The 20,691-nt window shown below is 53.0% G+C and overlaps 1 protein-coding gene across 1 annotated transcript in view; it reads right to left on the reverse strand.

The window, feature by feature from the left end:
- Ser (protein serrate) overlaps positions 1 to 20,691 on the reverse strand; it is a 42,546-nt gene that overhangs the window by 8,731 nt on the left and 13,124 nt on the right. The window contains exons 2-3 of the mRNA XM_011140746.2: positions 15,162 to 15,452; positions 523 to 814 (exon numbers count right to left, since the gene is read on the reverse strand). Of these exons, the coding sequence (XP_011139048.1) occupies positions 523 to 814; positions 15,162 to 15,452 (583 nt within the window). The remainder of the gene's footprint in view (positions 1 to 522; positions 815 to 15,161; positions 15,453 to 20,691) is intronic.

Genomic DNA, 20,691 nt, shown 5'->3' on the forward strand with positions numbered 1-20,691 from the left:
GACGGGGTTGTCGCTCGCGCGTCATGTAATTAACGTACACGCACTGCTTTAAAAATCACGACACGATAATATGCAAAGGTAAGCGCGTGAGCGCGCGTGTGACGTAACGAAGGGCAATTTACTCGCGAGTAGCTCTTTCTGCGAGGAAGAACGAGGAGGAGAGGGAGAACGCGGATTTGCGCGGATTTCTTTTATACGCGCGCGCATGTTACATCGCGTCGGGTTATAAGTAATGGTGCTCGTGGTTACGCGCTGTGGTAGCGGTAACTAATCGGCGATAATTCATTCTAAGTCGATGCGCACCTGGAGCCTTTAATATTGAAATACGTTGAGGGTTTCTCACGACGGTGCTTCGACTCCTCGAGTTCCCGCGTCGTCGAAAAATTATCCGCGACGATCAGGAGAGAGGATTGGAGAATGTCGCGAAGCAAAAACTCTGCCGAGTCTTTTTTTTCTTTTTTTAACACGGCGACGGATACGATGGTATTGGTAGTGGAATGGTGGAAGGACTTTCTGACTCACCCGTGTTACACTCGTTGCCCGTCCATCCGTCATTGCACACTTTGTCGCCGTCTTCGCTGCAGTTGTAATGACCGAAAACGTCGTCTCTACTCCGGCAGAACTTGGTGCAGGTAGCGTTGTAGTAATGCTCGTCGCACTGGACACGTATCCGGTACGCTAAGTGAGCGTTTTTACCTTGATGATTGAGGGTGTGCCACGTGGACTCGGGCAAAACGATGCCGCTGTAACTCGTTTCCTCGATCACGCCGGCACTCGGCACATCCCTCGCTTGCAGGATCAACGTGAATTGCCTCTGCAACGAAAAATATTCCCAGAATGATCTCTCAAGGCGCGTCGTAACAGAGACGATCTGCTAATAGATAATAATAGATTCATGTAACGAATACATTTCAAACCGGATGACCGGTTGTAAGAAAAACAAATTACACGCTGCACGTGTGAGATCAGTTTGAATTTCATTTTGCCGCTTCAAAGCTGTATTCCCTTAAATCATCATCTCATTTTTAGCCATTTGAATAATTGGTCGAATAAATGTTTGCATCGATGAGATACACGTATCGCGCAAAGAATCACGGCCGGAATAAAATTATCGCCACCACGACGGAACTGCCCGGACTGATCGTCGTGACGCAACCGAATCGGATTAAATACAGAATGGTGATGTCACGGACGACAAGGGCTCGTTCGAAAGAGGAAGGGAGGTGGTTTGATGAAGGCGGCAATTAACCCTTGCCCAGCTTGAATAATTCCTCGCCAGACACGGCCCTAAGTGGGACCCTCGGAGCTGGTGCTTTTGCAAATTTATACAGCGTCTGCTGACCTTTCGGGGCGGTTTAAATTATACGATAGTGTAGGGTTACCAATTTCCGACGCTTATGTAACCGGGAGAGTTACACGAAAGCGCATCCGTCGTACAGAACTGCGCGCGAGTGGAGAACAACTTCCGTTGTAAACGGCATGGTAAACACCTGCGTCGATTCTGATGCGATAAATTCGATAATGGGAAATAAGACGAAGGTACAATGTCGCAACTTGTCGCGTCGCCCTCACTCTCTCTCTCTCTCTCTCTCTCTCTCTCTCTTGCTTTCTTCGTTTACCGGTACGTGTCACGTAAATTATCTCGTTATCATTTTCACAAATTACGGCGTAATTCATACACGCGCGCAATCTCGCGCGGCTAAGCTCGACGAGAGAGAGAGAGAGAGAGAGAGAGAGAGAGAGAGAGAGTCGCAACATCCTCGTGAGTAGGACTCGAATATTATCGTGAGCTACATCGAGACGATCGCCGAGTCGCATTGAAATACACTCGTAATGCTCGCGGTGACAATGTACGCGCGAGAGCGGCTCACTATTGATCGGGATAATTACGACGATTTGCACGAGGACCGGTGCAGTCTCGTCCTTCACACGGCCGATGTATCTCCGCCATTCTCGTGTTGCGTCCCAGTTGTTCGCGAGGCAGGGGAGTCCGATCGGTACCACCAATCAAGAGCCGTGAGAGTGACGGCAGGCTAATGCAATAAATAAATTCGAATCGCGCGCACCGGCCGCGCGGAAGACGCGGCTGTCCGCTTCGTGTAGCCGCGCGCGTTGCCACTCGACGGGGTTACAACACGGGAGTCGGACCGGCGATGGTAGAAAGCTGGAAGTGTTCCTGACGGAACCGGTCCCGCGAGAAAAAGACCAGGCAGCAGCGCGCGCATTGGCGTCTCGCGTGCGCTCGCGCTTGCGCTCGCGCTCGTGCTCGCGCTAGGTATAACGAACTTGACGATCCTCGGAATTAGATAGACAATGAGCACGAATGCAAAATCCGCGAGGGAGTCTCGGCTTCGGCACTCGGCGGCGCACGCGTAATCTCTCTTTCTCTCTCTCTCTCTCTCTCTCTCTCTCGTTCTCGTCTATTTAATTAAAAGCGGAAAAAAGCGTTTATCTGTGATGACTAGAAGACCTGTGTCGAAATTGCAAGAACGTCGCGTGTTTTTTTCCCATCTCATTACGACAAGAGCGATATACCACGATGATGCAGTCTTCGCAGCACAAAGAACATGTTGTGGTCAATCCGCGACGAGTCAGACGTCTCGCGCTAAACGTAAAGTCAGCTCTGCTCGCCGGCAGTACCTAGAGCAGATGAGCACTAATTGGTGTTAATTGGTGGCTCGCCCGAGGGCCGGCTTTCCCACGCCCGCGACTTTCGTGCTCGCTTTTTTATATTTTATATATATATATATATGTGTGTGTGTGTGTGTGTGTATGTGTGTATGTATGTATGTATACGTATATATATGTAAATCTTACATGTATATTCTAATGCGACTGACCGGCCGCGTCGCGCTCGTTTCCCCGTGAAAAGAACGTTCTTTGTGCTTCACGTCGTGACACTTCCTTTGTCGCGCCGTTCTATTCCTCCGCGACGAGTTTGTTGATAATTGAGACGTAAATGGTTTAAGGTTAAGGTCGAAGGAAGTGACCAATATCGCGTTAGATCTTTCGATCCTCTGCTGCTCGATAGATGCATCAAGTCGGTCGCGGCAACTCTACATGCTCATAAAACGTCGTGTCGTCGTGTCTCGTCGCGTTTGATTGAAGTTATACGACACATCGGAACTTACGATGTTACAGTGACGTGGAAATAGTCTGTACGTAAAAGTGTGATTCTCTTTAAAAATAGTATTGAATCAATTCAGAGTATTAAATTAATTCAGAAATATTTTCCCACAGAATTCACGTGTCACTCGTTGGTATAAATATTTTTATCTGAAAAATGTTCTTCAACCTTCTTCATATCAATACTTGTCGGTGGGAAAAGACTCTCGAACCAATTTAATGTACGCCTCACGCGAAAATGACCTTTGGTGAAATCTTGAAAGAGCTCCGGGCTCCGCACCTCAAGTGCGGTCTGCCACTTTTCACTTTTCGGATTGCACAGCGAGCGAGAGCTCTAAATGTCCACTGTTACCGCGAGAATTATTACCGCGTCCCGCAGTCCCGGAACAAAGAAACGAACGTGCGTAGTGCGCGCCGAAGAAGAGCCGAGAAGCAACGCCGAAGGCGGCGCAATCGTGGATCTAGGAATTCGCGTGGGTGTTTCGCTACTCAGCTCGCAGCTTTAGAGCCACGCGGCCTCGCGTAGACCTGACGAATTTCCCCTTTCACCGTTAAATACTGCGGGGAAATTGGAAGCCAAGTAGACTTCTTCTCGAGAAACAGCTCGTCTCGTCTCGTCCTGGCCGCGACGATTCGAATCGAGCGATGAATGGAAAGCGGTGGATGAAGGCGGTGAACGACCGAGTCTCTATCTAAAATATCGACGAGCAAGATAAGAGATGGAGAGGAGAGATTGAGGCCGTCTCACAAGTACGAACAGTACGATATGACGGTGTTATAATGACGAAATTAATAACGACCATACTTGACAAAGGCAAATCGGGAAATCGTGGTGAAATGACAGATATCAATTTCGTCTCATCATTGATAAATTACATCGCGTTGTTTTCCGCTTATCCGAGAGCCTCGTCGATCGACCCATTCCGTTCTGTTGACCCTTTAAGGAAATATAATAAGTATAACGCGGAAGAGAGACACGAGCGTGGGATGCGCATACGTGTGTTGCTTCGCGGTCGAATGCGTCATCTCGTATTCCACGGTCGTGCAGCAGTACGTAGCATGAATTATCCTGCTCCTCAAATCGTACAACGCCGCGTACATACGCGTAAACCATTATTCGCGAATGCGCGTATGAATGCGCCGAAACGCAGCGAGAATCGTGGAGCAGGATCGTCGCTCGGTCGCGTTTCGCGACGGAACCATCATCTCCCTCTTTCCGCCGTTAAGGACGAATGCGGAAAAATCGTAAAACCAACCGCGGTTGGTCGAAGCGTTGGCCGCCGACGATCGCGCGTGCGAACCGAACGCGCGATGCCGATAGAATAGCCGATACTGCCGCGCCGACCAAGTCACGTAGGCGTAGGAAATCAATTAAGCCGAGCGGTACTCTCGGATAAGTCGATGCACGTCTATTTCCCCGCAATGGTCAATTAATTAATTTTCTGCGCGAGCAAAGTCGGCTCCGAGCCGGCCGCGGCGATCGTCGCGAGGTTCCAAGTCTCTACATACTTTGTGGATGGACAATTTCTCCGACTATTAAATATCCGATGAATATACATGTAAAATCTAGCGTAAAACCAAAGATAAAAGAGGCCGTCGAGTTTGTGTCATCAACGAACGATTTCGTCGTTTCAGTTCAAACTGTAAAATGCAACGGGCATGAATCGGCTGGTTTTCACGCTTTTCTATCGTTCGATTGTTTAGAGACATTTTGCACAGAGAGAAATCTCCCTTTCTCTCTCCGACTTCCGTCGTCGGCGAATATTTTTCGCATTCACCAGTCACAAACTCTACTCGTCCGAGCGTCGTCGGCTGATCCGTCGGGAATCTGTACAATCCGGGCATATCCGGCGTAATAGAGCATCGCTGCGAGGCCGATTCGAAGCGAGTCCAAAGGGATCAACGGAAGCGAGCGGACACGTGAAGCACGTAGAATCCCGCTGCGAGGCTATCTGGCTAGCTGCCTGCCTGCCTGCCTGCCTGCCTGCTTGCCTGCTTGCCTACCTGCCTACCTGCCTGCCTGCTTGCTCGCCTGCCTGCCTGCCTGCTTGCCTCGTCGTCCGTCACTCTATCGAGACTATGACTTACGTACGTGCGCGGTACGTATGCGTGTGTGCACGCTGGTAAGCGCGCGCGGAGGCAGGTAGATAGGTACTTACGTACGCCGAATAGAGCGCGGCGAGTCTCTCTTTCTCTCTCTTTTCTACGTCAGATACGACGCGTCTTAGGTCTTCGCGGAAAAGATCGAACGAGTCGTACGTGAGGACGCGTACAAAAGCGAGGACCGACGATCGTCCGTCGACGTACCTTCGAACGAGGGTCGCGTATCGAGGCTTCCCGCGCTTCGATTCCTCGCGCCGCGATCCGCCGCTCGCGCGCTACCGCCGCAATTCCCTTTAATTTCCGACGCAGGATTTATAGCCGGTCGCGGTAACGCGATGGTGCCAGAGTGTCCGCGGGTCGTGTCGAAAGTATCGGTTAATACAATTTGATGGCTACGTCGAAGACGGTGAAATCTCTGAAAGGCGCAGCATAGTCGACGCAGAGAATTAAACTCGGCATCTTGACGAGATGACGAATGCGCGGGTGGACGAAAACAAAATCGTCCGTCGCTCTCTGAAATCTCTACTTTTCGGCTGGATCTTTCTTCGCGCGCGCGCGCGCGCGGATATCGATCGGTCGGACACGTGTACGTGTGTGCTGTAACGTTGCGTAACGCTCGAACCGCTCGTCGCAACGGAGAATCAATCTCGCTAATTGACCGAGCCGGAACACCGGACAGCGCGTAATTGAAAAAACGCTGCGACGCCGAGGAACGCGGCGGCGCGAACAGAGAAGCGGCAAAAGGTACGCGCGGCGGCTCTGATTCTGGTTCTGGTTCTGGTTCTGATTCTGGTTCTGGCTCTTCGACTCCGGCAGCTCCGGCTCTCGTTCCTCCGCTCGCTCGTCGCAACAGATTCCGTCCGGTATGCCGTCGCGTCGCGTCGCGTCGCGTCGCGTCGCGTCCACCTCTCGGTAGCGCATTCCCTTCGGCGGCGGAAATCTCCGTTCTGGTATCCCGGAGACCGTCCTCGCTTCCCAATTAGCCGGGTAGCTAATAAATCTCACGGCGTACCCAGAACTCTCCGCGGAGAGAGAGAGAGAGGGAGAGGGAGAGGGAGAGGGAGAGGGAGAGGGAGAGAGAGAGAGAGAGAGAGACTCGAAGCCAGTGAGGGAGAACGAGAGGAGAAGGAAGAGTAAAGCCCTGCGTAAAAGGGAGCTAAAGGAGGAGAGGAGGCGGGAGGGAGATGAGATAGAGGATGAAGAGAAAAAGGAGGCAGAGGAGAGGAAAGGACGATGACGGGAGAGGGAGAGGATCCTCCGTCGTCGGTGGACGAAGAGAAGACGCTCGTGGAAGAGAGGCGTCCACTATCTGCGAGGGCACAAGGCCAAGTGCACACACGGTTCTGCGCCTTCTTCCCGCTTAAAGGAACCAAAGTGGAAACGCCGCGTAGTCGCGTAGTCACGGCGATGCTGATGATCGCGCGGTGCTGGTGGTAGTGGTGCGTTACCTGCATAATATAAGGCGAGAGAGCCCGGGGAGAGACGCTACGCCTCGCATTAAACGCCGCCAGACCTCCTCGACTGACGCCTGCGGCTGCGGCCGCGGCCGCGGCCGCGTACTTACGTCGAGCGTGAGTTGACTCGCGAGGTTCTCGCGCGACACCGTGCTGCAATGGGGATGTGTTTGTTATCTCGTCCTCTCTCGTCGCGACGACACTGTCGTCGTGATCGTCGGATGCGTGAAGAAACGTGAACAAGATCGTCGCGAAAGCGGAGATCGCTTTCCCACGCGCAGAGTCGCTCGCGCGCTCCGAAATCGCCGATTCGACGACTCCCGAGAAAGTGCACGCGAGATTTCCACCGGAGGCATGCCAGTCGTTGGCGAGAATACCACGGGAATACACGTATCCGATTATAAATTCCCCCTCGCGCGCATTCCGGAGTTTATTAAAAAAAAAAAGAAAAAAGAATAAACAAATAAATATATCGGCGAATCATGGAAATCGCGACGTGTCTCGGAGAAAACGCGAATCGAGAGACACTCCTCCGTGTGCCGGCGCGGCGCGGCGCCGTGTTCGTCCGGATCGAGGGGCTCTCGAGAGAAGGGAGATTTAAGCGGGAGAGAAGGAGAGAGGGAGGAGCGAGAAAGAGAGACGAGTTTGGTATGCGCTCCGCGCAGCGGGTTCACACACGACCGGCCCAAAGGAGAGAGCCTCAGGGTCCCCTTTTTCTCACTCTACCGCGCCCGAGCCCCCCGCAGACGCGGGAATCATCGGAGCGAAGAACCATCGCCCAAAGCGTGGCGACATTCTCTCCCGCCCCCCCCCCGCCCTCGCGGCTCCCACCGCGCTTGTGTGCATTCTGTTGTATTGTGCACCTGCCTGTGTTTACGCGCGTCCACCGACGCCGACACGCGCGCCCGCAGCTGCGTATTTAATAATATGAGCGGCCGAATGTAAATCTCTCTCGAGTGGAGAAGCAGGGAAGGAAGCTATAGCGAGAACAGAGAGAGAGAGAGAGAGAGAGAGAGAGAGAGGGAGCGCCGTGATTGCAACCACCCTCGAGGCGATCGGCATAAAAGGGGGCAATTTCGGCGCGGCGAGGCAACGAGGATCGTTTCGCGCGCGCGCGAAACTTTCGACGAGGATCGGCCGCGCGCTTCCGCGTTAAGAGACCGGGGCAATTTGTGCGCCCGCGGTGTAATCCGCCCCGGTGCTCGTGAATCGCGCTTCAATGGAGAGGATTCGTTGATCTGGGAGCTACCGGCGCGGCGGCGTCAGCAGGAAACCGCGTGCGCAGGCTCGTTCCAGCCGCGATAAAAAGTAGCTTCGCCTCGTGCGCGTCATCGCGATCCGCGCGATCACCTGCCGCGTCTGCCGATACAAACGAAAAAGAAGTTCTGGACTTCGAAGAACAAATGACAAAGTCAGTCCCTTCCGATGAATCTTGAAGCTTGCTGCAGCGCTCGAGAGTTTCCGGAAAGAGAGACACAGTCCCGCAAAACGGTGCAACAATCGGTAGAGCATTAAAGAATTTTACGTACGACGTTTCTTCTTCGTTGGTGCGCGCGATAGTTAGATAGTTTTCCAACTTTTGTGCATCTTCCTTCCTTTCTCAAGCGCAAACGAAACAACGGAAGACGGTAGAAACAAGGGAACAAACAAGGTGCAAACTATGTGCGCGAGACTTATCTCTTTGTTCCCTTGTTCCCGAGCGGCGGCAGGTTGTACGCTCGCGTGTACATACGTGTGCGTGCGTGTATGCGTGCGTGCGTGCGTGCGTGCGTGCGGACGTTCTTCGTCTCCTCCGTTCCGCGTGCGTAATGCGCACGTGTAAAAGCTGTTTTCTTCTTCTTCGCGTATCGCCGTGTATATAATTAATTCACGCAGCCTCTATCCCATCTTCGCAATTTCCGCTTGAGTTTCGTTTTTCACGGATCGACATAAACCGCACGAGACTTTCGAGCGCGCACGCTCTTCGTTTATGCGCGCGGCCGCGCGCATAAACGTTGTATTAACTTCCTATCAATCGCCTGTCTCTTTGTAACACCTGATGCACTTTGTAATTATTCATATCATTATAATTCATAGAGCTATTCGGACTGTACATGTGTCTTTCTGAGGAGAAGGATCGGACATTGCCTTTACAGTCACGAACCAAACGCCGTGTATAATCTTTCGTTCCCTTTGCAGCCTGTCTGCTGATATCGCTTTGAGAAAGCAATTTGCGAACAAATAAAACACACACACACACACACGATCGAGTTCCCCAGTTTGGTCGTAGCGATAATAGCAACGATCGGACAATAAACGTGGAAATGAATCGCTTGACAGCCGATGACAAATCGTGTACGGGTTATTATATCGACGGCGCTGCATGCTTACGCTAATGGAATCAAGATTAATGCCGGCGTGTGGGAGTCACGCCGCGCGACAGTTGTCGTCGCGATCGTCCATTTTCAGCGGGAAGATTGTCCTGAGGACGACGCGACGCGAGAACTCCGCCATCTCGATCGCGCGACGGTCGGCCGAGATCGGCAATCAGGAAATCTTTAATTCGCGCGGACGTAAATCTCGGCGGCGTACGATGCGCCGTGATTGTAACCCCCGCGGGCGATCGCCGCTGCAAAGAGAGCACTTTCGGAGAGCGTCGTTCCCCGGAGACCGGTTTGCGCGGAAGTTTTGACAAATCGCTCGCGCTTCCGCGTTCGAAATGGCGCAATTTGCCGTGCGATTAGAAAAAGGGCGCCTCGGCGCGCGCGCGCGCGCGCGACTCTCGCCGGGACGCGAACGGCCGTCCGTCTGTCCGTCCGCGATGTAAATCCCCCGGGCGTTATTCATTATTCGTTAGCGTCGCGTATTAACGGCGCTAATATATTTGAACAACCGTAGGTGCCGCTCGCGGGCTTAGCGAGGTTTATTCATGACGCTATTAAAGCGCGCGCGCGCGCGCTATGACCGCGGCGTGGAGCCGCGCGCAGTCGCTTGGTTCCGCGAGAGCAGCGGCCAAGTGAAACGCTAAAAAGCCATCCTCACGAAAAGCGCAGCTGTCATTAGATCTCGTTATGTCTCGCGATTACCACCAAATCGTTTCCGTGTATCTGAACAAGCGTGGCAAAATGCGAGGCACGAGCGCGCTCGTTGTTGCCGCGAGATTGATGACGCAATTTCACGTTTCTTTCTAATCTGTCGTTGCGAGCGTTAAAGCGTCGAAGAAAAGAAGCGAAAACACAAAAAGAGAAAGCGTAGGCGCAAATAATTCTTCCAGCAAACCGCGCAGCGCCTTTCCAGCGCTGCTCTCTGTCTTCTTCTTCAAGCTGCCGCCGCCGGTGAACGATGGCGGCAGCCCCCCTCCCTCCCCCCCCCGCCCGGTTGTGTGTACGGCAGAGAGCCGCGCGAAAGAGGAGAGCCGGTCCTCCGAATTTTATATTTAAACCTACATCAGAGAGGAAGAATGAAGTAACGCACAAGACACGGGCCGGGGGAGCGGTATAGCTGCGAGGGCAAACGGTAGTTTCGTGACGCGCCGGTGGCACAAGGCACAACGTGGATATCGATGGGAATGGAAAACGTTTACGAGGCTATGCGCGCTGGGCCCGTTTCCTTTCAGATAGATAGATAGATAGATATATATAGAGAGAGAGAGAGAGAGAGAGAGAGAGAGAGAGAGAGAGAGAGAGACGCGGACGTACACCTGTTCGGCCCTGACTCACGTCGATCCCCGCGGCGTTCTACGCGCGACGCGTCTTCTCGAACGGGCTCCTTCATTTTCGTTCTCCGTTCCCCTCTCTCGTTCTCGTGTTGCCGCCGTAGCCACCGCCTGCCGTGATGAATGCCGCTCGCTCGAGCATCGTTTATCATTATACGTCTATTATCGAAAGTACGATTGTCGGAATTAATCACGTGCCCAGGGAAAGGAGATTAAACGCGCCACGGACACGGTTTCCGACTCGATCCGCAGGCAGGCTTTTCTCCTTTTTGTTCCCCGTCCGAGTATCGCGCGCGGCGCAGCCGTTCGTTCGCCAGAAGCAATCTCCAGAAGCGAACTCCAAAAGTCCAAGAGTGAGATCGCGAGCGAGAACGTGGAAATGCACCGTCGTCGATCACAGGCGCGCGCGCGCGCGCGCTCTTGTGATGAACGAATGCGCATCGCAACGTGCAATAACGAGGGGAATACTCGAGATCGAATACTGAATCCGCCGGCGAAACTGAACGCGCGACAGAATCGTCGTCAGTAGCCTCGAGAGAGCGCGCGAATCTCGCTCGGCCGACCAAGCGCGGATGCACGCACACTGTCCTCGAATGACAATTCCCGGCAGCGTCCACGTGGATTCCGGCGGCGGAGTCTCGTGACGTCTCCCGCCATTCATAGTGGCGCCCAGATTGGAGACATTATGCGCGCGCGGGTCTATATGTGTTCCGACGCGTCAACATAGTGGCCGCTCGTGCGTGCCGGTGCATACAAAGCGCGGCGAACAAGTCGCGCGTATATGAGCGCTGCGACTGCGACTGCGACCCGACTGCCGCCGTTGCATGAGTCGGATGACGCTCGGGTTCGCGCGAGCACACATTGGCATTAGTCGAACGCCGGGAGAGAAATTATCGAAGACGACCGGCCGCGGCGAGAGGATCAGAGAGAGAGAGAGAGAGAGAGAGAGAGAGGGAAGGAGGGACAGTAACGAGCGAGAGGGGCGCGAGGGAAGGACGCCGACTTGGAGAGAAAGGAGACGCGAAACGTGCCGTTCGAAGATGCATATAGCATCGAGAGAAGGTTGTGCAAAAGCTCCGCCGTACTCTCATCTCGCCGATCGCTTCCCGTGCTATTATACCACTACCGAAGGGAAAGAGACACAGAGGAAGAGAAAGGCAGAGAGGCGCTTATCCCTTGCCGTATTCCTCCTTACATCGGTATTGAAATTAGAAGCGGGGAAAGTCGACGACGATTACAACGTTTGACGCGGCCGGGGCTCTCGCCGCCGCATCACGTTCGCGTAAACTAGGTCGCTGTTAGAAAACCCCGCGCGCGCGCGCGAGAACGATATCCGCGTGTTTGACTTATCGAAAGTTACACACGTGCAACGGGAGCGAAGGGAGAAGGGGGGAGGGGGGGACTCTCTCACAGTCTCTCTCTCTCTCTCTCTCTCTCTCTCTCTCTCTCTCTCTTTCTTTCAACGGCGTAACAAGAGATGTCAAAGATATATTGCACGCTTTTCCGTGCGTCTGATGAAACTCGACGATTCAATCAGCGGGACGAGATGAGTTTCGGGTGCAATTTCAAGTTGCGCTGCGCATTTCATGCTCACGGTAATGCGCGCGCGCGCGAATCACTTTATCGGATACTGATTCGCGATCTCGACGAGGGATACGCATGTAATATACGATATAATACCGTATGTGTTAACGTCTTGAGCGACGTCTTGGCTGGCGCAGCGCGATCGAGGCAGCGGTGACTCGCTGTTCACCGAGTCTCTTCGCCGAGGATCAGCCGGTGATTTCTATCGTCGAAAAGGTGACTCTCTCTCTCTCTCTCTCTCTCGACTCTCTCCTCGAGTGTTCTCGAGCCAGCCGCTAAACACAGGTGGCATTCGGTAGCGCGAGGGAGCGCGCAAGAGTGCGCCGCTCGCCGCTCACTCGCGGACGAGCGCGCACGCCGGCGACGGCGAGATTATACATACCGTATTCAATCAGCAGAGACGATAATGACGGCATTATCCGCGAAAGAGCGTTGAAAGTCAGGCGCGTTTACCGTTTTTCGAGGATGGCAGGCGCCGCGCGAAAACGGCTCTATATAGTTATTACACGTGGCGAACGTGGCGGCCAGATAGCGAGGCTCATCCGGGCTTTTATCTACGCCCCGCGCCCTCCTCTTCGTCGCCTTATTCATCGTCGCGCACAACGAATGAGCCCACACACTCTCGCACCCACGTGTACGCTTCCCACATATCACACGCTCCTTTTTATTACGCACCCGCGGCGGCATAATTGAATTAGACCGGCGAAGCGCTAAACGATCGAAGATGGCTCTCGCGCGGGCGGGCCGAAAGACGCGCAGGAACCCTTCGCGGAAAGGAAGCAATTTAAAGGTTTCTGTTTATGTGTCTCTCGCGGTGGATCCTTCTGGAGAAACGCGCGCGTGAGGGAGAAAGAGAGAAAACAGGGGCGGGAAGGAAGGCAGAACCCGTAGTCCTTTGTCGCGATGGTAGTCCTCCGCCTCCTCTTCTGTTGGAGGATACTCGCGAGCGAGTTATGAAATATACAAACATAAAATGCTAGCTGTACATGGCGCTCTTCAAACAACCTACAATATGCGTGTGTAGGTAGGTAGGTAGGTAGGTAGGTAGGTAGGTAGGTAGGTAGGTAGGTAGGTAGGTAGGTAGGTAGGTAGGTAGGTAGAGGTAGAGGTAGGTAGGTAGGTAGAGGTGGGTGAGAGAGAGAGAGAGAGAGAGAGCACAACACACGGGCATGCTTTCGGACTCGGCTCGCGAGAATGCGTGTCAAACAAACGCGGTGCCCTTCGGGGCCCGTCAGCCATCCACCGAACCGTCGCCTGAAGGAGGCACTCTCGACGGTGTGCCTGTGTGTACGCGCGCTCTCTCGCGAGGGCACGCCTCGTGCGCACTCCAGCGTCTCTCGAGGATTGTTTGGGACCCCCTCGAAATCGCTCGTACATTATGCCGTAATTACGTCGGACGACCACGAACGGCGAACGGTAGGCGGTGGGCGCGCTACTAATTAGGTACTGACGTTGCCTCGGCGGAGAGAGGCACAAGTGTGCGGACATACTTGAGACTCCCGAAAAGGACAGGACTTTTCCGGCGAACCGTGTTTGAATATTCCGCAGCATCGCGCGAGGTTTATAATATGTCGATGTTGTAACGATAAATGGTAAACACTCGAGGTCAAAATGGGGGTGCCTCTCGAAGCAGAGGTTACTGCTGTTGCTCCTTCTTCTTCTTCTTCTGCTTCTTCTTCTTCTTCTTCTTCTTCTTCTCCTTCTCCTCCTCCTCCTCCTCCTCTTGCTCCTTCTTTCTCTTCTCTTTCGGTCTTCGCGTCCTGCCCGCTCAAGACTTACACGTGGGGCGTCGTTATTTCGTCGGTGAAGAATGTGGGAAACGAATCGCGATTAACAACCGCGCGCGGTCGAGTGCTCTCTCAGCGGCGGCAATTTTCTCCAGATACCGGGTGTACAAAATTCGCGTATAAAATCGCCGGTCGTTCACGGCCGAGCAAGCTGATTCATAACTACAGAAGAAGCAGCGGGTAACTTCAACATGGGCGAATGACCGTAAAAATTCGCCGCGCGCGCGAACACACCGGGCACCGAGGAGCGGAGAGAAACAGAGAAGAAACAAAGATGCAGACGAGGACACAATACAAGGGAGAGGGAAGAGAGGAGAAGCGAGAGGGAGTCGCGCCCCAAGCGACTGGAACCGAACTGGAATTCTACGCAACGATTCCGCGGATGGGAGAGACCAGCGAACCGGAAATCCCGCGCGATTCGAGAGCCTCCTCGACGCCTCGCGCCGACAAAGGAATCGGGACGAGAAATTCGCGATTCGTCCGGGGATGGATACAAAGTGAAAAGTTATAAGCGGCGACTTTTACCGTCGCCGCCGCCGCCGCCGCTGCCGTCGCCGCCGCCACCTCCACCTTCGCGGTCGTTAGCATCGTCGTTGCGAAAGAAGAGCGGCGCGCTCGCGATTCACTCGGCCGGCTTTCGGCGATTTCGAGAATGGGAAGCTCGGAACAAAACTGCGAGCGCCGATAGACTACGCACGCACGTACACGCACGCAAACACAGGCGCTCTCCCGGGGGGGAGGAGGAGGAGGAGGAGGAGGAGGAGAGGATGGTGCGGTGCGTCGCTAATGAGACGCTCTCTTGGCGTCGTGTGTCACGGCGTCGATGATAAATGATTCATGCGGCCGATTCGAGTCCGAATGTGTCGTTCCCTCGTTACGTCTTCATCGTCGCCCGGCAACGCGGCCATTGTGCCGGTGACCAAACAAAATTACGGGTCCCACCGGCGGCGCGTTATTAATCGCGCGACATCAAATTAAGCGCGCGTCGTCCCTCGGCTCTCGTGTAACGGCGGTTGGCGGCGGGATTTTCGGAGTCGGTCGCGGCGCGTTCCCACGGATATTAGGTGCAGGCCGCGAGAGAGCGCACGAGAGAGACGTTTTGGCACTCGACAACTCTCGGAATGCCTTTGGCTCGTATCCTTTCCACGTTCATTTACGCGTTAAATGTGAGCGTCTGATTCTCGTCTCGCGCTCAGTGATATTGTACGCGACCTTCGCGTACTTGGGCGAATAGAGCGCTGGTGTGAACCAGGTACGGAGGGGGGAACAAGTTTGGAGTTTGGTCCGTCAATCAACATTTGTTGAAAATACAAGTTGAAGCGCGGACAAGCATTCGAGAGAAGCTCAGGACACAGCTTCGAAAGTTAATTAGTATATTAATAAAGTGACCGATCGTCAAGAGATACGACTTACCGTCCATCGGAAGGTGAAGGGAAGCTGCAGGGTGACAGGTTCGGCGAGGGTGAAGGTGTTCGGGCCGAGGGCGTGACTAGATACGTTGCCGAAGCTGCAGGTGCCGATGGCGGTGACATTCGACTGGTACTCCTTGAGACATAGCCAAAAAGCCGTCGAGCAGGGCTTCGTGCACGGCGGGAACCCTCCTCCCCCGTCTCCTCCGCCGCAACATCTACCGTCCACCAGGGTGCCCCTGTTGTTTGATAGCGAGAGGATCTGCACCTCGAAGTATCCGCTCGCGGTTGTCGCCTGCGACAGTGTGAATAAAGATATCTTTAACAATCGCAATAATCATATTACTCATCAGTATCGATACGAACGCTGCATTATGGCTACAAAAGATATCCTAGTATGCGATAAACATTTGTAGAATTAACGTTTCATAAGATAAGAAATGAAGAAGAAGAAGAAGAAGAAGAAGAAGAAGAAGAAGAAGAAGAAGAAGAAGGAGAGGGAAAAGAGAAAGAAGAGGGAAAAGAAAGAGAAGGAGAAGAAGAAGAAGAGGAAAAAAAGAGAGGGAAGAAGAGGGGGAAGAGGAAGAGGAAGAGGAAGAGGAAGAGGAAAAAGAAGAAGAAGAAGAAGAAGAAGAAACAAAGTTTTAGAAGGCGCTCGACCGCGCGACGACTCGTCGAGCGTTGCGCTATTGCATAAACCGTAGAAAACGAACTGAAAGTAATTAACGGAGGGAGGGGAAATATGCGTTGCGAAAGATCCTCTCGTAAAATTCGGGCTCGACTTCGGTGCCGACGAGCGCGGAGACCCGAGGAGCCTCGGGTTACAGTTCGTTATTGCGTATCGTGGAAACGGAAGTCTCGTGTTAATATCTCGAAAGAGAGACGGAGGCCTCGGGCGAACGCACCGAACGCAGCAGCAGCAGCAGCAGCAACGGCAGCAACGGCGGCAGCAACAGCAGCAGTAGCTTCGGGCCAATCTCGGGAAAGAAATCGGGCGGCTTTCGAAACGATCGCGGCCGGGCAATTTTCGAGTTCGCCGCGCCAATACTGCGTGCCGTTACGCGCGATACACATCGCACATTCTACGTAGACACGGTTTACTTCGTTTCTCACACATGCACATGCACGTGCAATCCTTACGCGACGGTTCGATTCGTTCGAGGGGTTTTAATAAGAGGCGATCTCCGAATAATAAATGTGCGCGAGTGCAGAGCGAATGAGCGTAAGTCGAAATTAGCAAGTTGCTACACTCTTCAATTTCGCAACGTCAGCTTCTCCTTCGGGCCATTCGAGTCGAGCTGACACGCCGTCTCGATCGAAAACACCAGCAGAAGGGGTCCGTAATTTGCGAAAAAAATTAGCCAATGAGAGCAATTTCTAATTGTTAATTTTCTAATTTTTCAAGGAACAAAATAGAAAACAAATCTCGAAAATCGCGAGTTTTCTCGTTAACGAATTTTGAGTAAGATTCAACAGAATTTGAATTATTTCATACGCCTTGTTATTCGTAGAAAGTGATACGAAGCCGTACGAGAGAGAGAGAGAGAGAGAGAGATCGCTGTCTCGAAAAATGGAGTTTTGTCACAGTAGCGCATGTTTTCGAGGAGGACACGAGCGAGTGGCAATGCGGGATCGCAACGATCACGCGCCGGTGCGTGTGCGGGGTAGGCATGCTTGTACGCGCGTGCGCACACACACGTGTGCGCTGTTCGTGCGCATGCACGAGCCCACGTAATTACCGTAAGAGTAAGATCGAAGGTAGAAAGCGCAAAGGATCGTCTGCTGGCCTTTGCTTTCCATAACGCGCTTCCTTCTATGTTATATAAGGCCGCCGATCTCGCGAGTGACATTTTAGCGGATCGCGCGGTCGAGGTAATCCGCCACGATTCGAATCATGTGTCGAATAAACCGGAGAGTGATCGAAGAGGGCAAACCGCCGCGATTTTACGTAGCACGTAGTAATCCGTTCCCGCCTGCGATACGCTCTCGACTCGTGCTTTCAGCGAATTTCAGCGAGCACTTTGCGCGCTTCACGATGGTGGTGGCCGAACGGTGGCCGCCGAAGCAGCCTCGCGTATATATACAACCTCCATCTGTGAGCTTGCCTCGTTAGCACCGCAAAAATAAAGTCGCGATTTATGCCCGAGTTATGCCCTGTTCGCCAACAACAATAATTATCGCTACAACGTAATGTACATTAATTAATAGAGACTGTTGCGCTTTCTACTTGTTTGAAGATTGACCAGACTGCAGCCAGTCTTACTTTTCGCTTTTCTTCCCTCCCCCCCTCCCAGTCCCCTTCTCCCTTGATTTTCGACGTCGACGTCGTCGTCACATTTCTCGTCGTTCGTTTACGATGGTGACGACGACGACGACGACGACGACGACGACGACGACGACGACGACGATAAATCCCGCGGTACGAGCGTTTCCGCGCGTAAAGGCGCGTTTATTTGGAAAGCGAACGCGCCGGCGACGACTCGTACACCGAGTTTTATTAGCCGAGCATACTTATTCTGGAGGCTCTTTCGCTTCGCCGGTAACCTCCTGCCTCCGTGCGGGGTCCTCCGACCAGCCGCGGAAGACCCCGGGCCGCGAGAGAGCAGCGCGCACTCCGCAAACTTTGCACAGTCCGCTCACGTGCCGGCGAGAAATTGCCGGAGATACTTTAAGCGAGCCGACGCGGAAGAGTCTCTCCGCGATGGAGCCGCCGATGGGCGCTCACGAGGCGCTCTCTCTCTCTCTCTCTCTCTCTCTCTCTCTCTCTCCCTCTCTCTCTCTCTCTCTCTCTCTCTCTCTCTCTCCCTCTCTCTCTCTCTCGCTCTCCCTCTCTCTCTCTCTCTCGCTCCCTCTCTCTCTCTCTCTCTCTCTCTCTCTCTCTCTCTCTCTCTCTCTCTCTCTCTCTCTCTCTCCTTCTCCCGGCGGGAGATACCTTCGAGGGAATCGCCCGCACGAACGCGACATGAATATCCGATGAAATTTCGACACTCAGTTAGAAGATATAACGCAAATATGCTCGATAACACGCCAACGACTTCGTTCGGTGCGCCATTTCTTGGCGCAAGTAGAACGATACGTTAATATCCTTTACAACATACGTATCGTTACGCAACGATTGCTGCGTAACAGCTGCGTCGTTTGCTGCTATCGTTGTTTTTTCAATAAAATATACACGAACGAGTTGCAAATTTATACAAGTAACCGCCGCCAGACTAGAATAAATTCTAAATAATTTCACCAGACGCATATTGAAAACGGAAAAACTCACTGTCCCTCTCCACCCACCCACCGTCCTCCTCAAGCTCTTTCTCTTCTACTCGCCAAATTCCTAGCCGATTGCGTCGATTCGTAAACGTGAGAAACGCGTCCCGCCTCCTTGAGCTTGAATTCGCCAGAATTCGATCACGACCGAAGGCTTTCGCGCTCGACCACGTTCACGACAGTTGAAAAAAGAGGCCTGACCCAGTGTCGAGTGTGTTTCTTTCTTCCTCTGTCTATCCTAGTATTTTCCCACATGGTCGTACCCGACCGACCGCCACCCAGCGATAATTGAAGTTCCCCGGGGCTGTCGAGGTGTAATAAAGGTGGACACCTCGTATTAGCGGCCACTTCCCCATCCTGCGCCGCGCCTTCTAACTTCGTAGCGAGCACTTCTTTCGTCTTTCGCAGCGACACTCGGCTCTTTCGCGGTTATTAGGTTGAAAGTTCATCCCTTTCTAAAACCATACGTTGGTGCCGGTGTATTACAATGATATCGCGAGCCAAGCGACTTGTTCCTCGAATCCACGCGATCCACAACAGGGGAGGTAAAATCTCCCTGATACGAGAAAGGCGGACTTCGAGTTTTAATCAGCATCGCGCGCTTTCGACGACAACGCGACCGCTCGCGACGCGGAACACTCCCGAAGAGAGGCGCTCGGACTCGACTCTCCCGAGTCGAGTTCCCACGATGATCAGAGCGTGAGGTCCAGCTCGGCCTGCGAGATTGATTTCTGGACACCTGGTACGTGCAGCGGAGTGTTTTACGGGCATTTTATCCCCATCGCGGGGTGTGTTACCGTGGCCGTCAGCGCGTACACACCTTCGTAACCTGTTACAACGCACTCCGTACCATGTACGTGCGCACGTATGTATGTGGCGTGTATACGTACGCGTCTACGTGCACGGGAGACGAGCAAAAGAGGCGTCCTTTGGTGTTTGCTTCGAACACAAGCGCGAATGTACGTACGTGTGTACGTGTGTGTGTGTGTGTGTGTGTGTGTGTGCGTGAGCGTTCGCGCTGCCGCTCGGTTCGCCGGAGAAGAGCCTTTCCTTTCCGCATAGCCAAGGTGCAGCGAGCCATACCTCGGTGCGCCTACTTTTATATACTCTCGTGGAACTTCGCCGCGGCTAGTACGAATAATTCGCTCGGACGGACGGCCGGCCGGCCGGCCGAAAAAAAACGCCCGCGAAACGCATACTGAGGAACGACTCTACCGTGTCCTCTCTTTCTCCTGCCTTTGTTCTGCCCTCTTCCGAGGAAACTCACCTCGCGAGCCGCGCTCGCGAAAACCGTCGGCGCCGCTTTCGAAAAGAAGCCGACGAACGGGCGCGATTTTCCTTTCGCCGACGGACGAGCGGCAATTATCGCGCGGAATCCCGCGCCGCCGTTCGCACATTCCTCCTGGTTGCGCGCGTCTCGATTATACAATGAATAAGTAAATGAATAATGAAAGAGTAAAACTTCTCGTTTGAAGACCGTGACGCGTTCCCGCGCTGTGTTGCGTTACAAGTTGAGTGTCTCAACGTCATTAGTAACCCTTATCGACCGACGAGAAAAATTGAAGAGAAAAAAAAGAGAAAAAAGTCGAAAACAGAGATTCAGATATCGTATCGATGTCGATCAGAAAGTTAGTAGTCATCGCTACTTGACTCGAGGATGATAAACCGATTTAAGAAGCGGGTAAGTATAGAAGAAGGTGGGTCGTGCAGGTCGATTGTTATCGTCGATCTCATTAGCGCGGACTAAACGTAGGCGGGGAAAATGGACGCGTGTGGAATATATGTAATTATGTAAATACGTAATTACAGCCGGCTATGATTATGTAAATCCGCGGAAGAAGTGTTCTTAATATCTTAATTGCTGCGAACCTGCTACCGTACTGTCGCAGCGGGACGCATCGACAAAAGTAGCCCCGTATCTTGTCGTTAGATGCGAACGCTAATTGGAAAGTGCGCGGCGCAGCGCGAACTACGAAAATCTTCCATTTAAATACACAAAATTGGCCAGGTTACATATGTATGATCCGCGTTACTTTAAATAGCGCGCAATGAACGAGCCTGAACGCGGATAATCGATGCACCAGCACGGAGAGAAAAGGGATACTCGTAATAGAGAGCGACGTAATAATTTTCTAAAACTGATTACGCGAACGTGATTTCTCTCTTCCTCTCTCTCTCTCTCTCTCTCTCTCTCTCTCTCTCTCTCTCTCTCTCTCTCTCTCTCTCTCCCGCATCCCGCGCGCTAATAAAAAAAGCGAATGTGAATTGTTCCT

The sequence above is a fragment of the Harpegnathos saltator genome, unplaced genomic scaffold, assembly GCF_003227715.2.
Source record: "Harpegnathos saltator strain DR-91 unplaced genomic scaffold, Hsal_v8.6 scaffold100, whole genome shotgun sequence".
Taxonomy (NCBI): domain Eukaryota; kingdom Metazoa; phylum Arthropoda; class Insecta; order Hymenoptera; family Formicidae; genus Harpegnathos; species Harpegnathos saltator.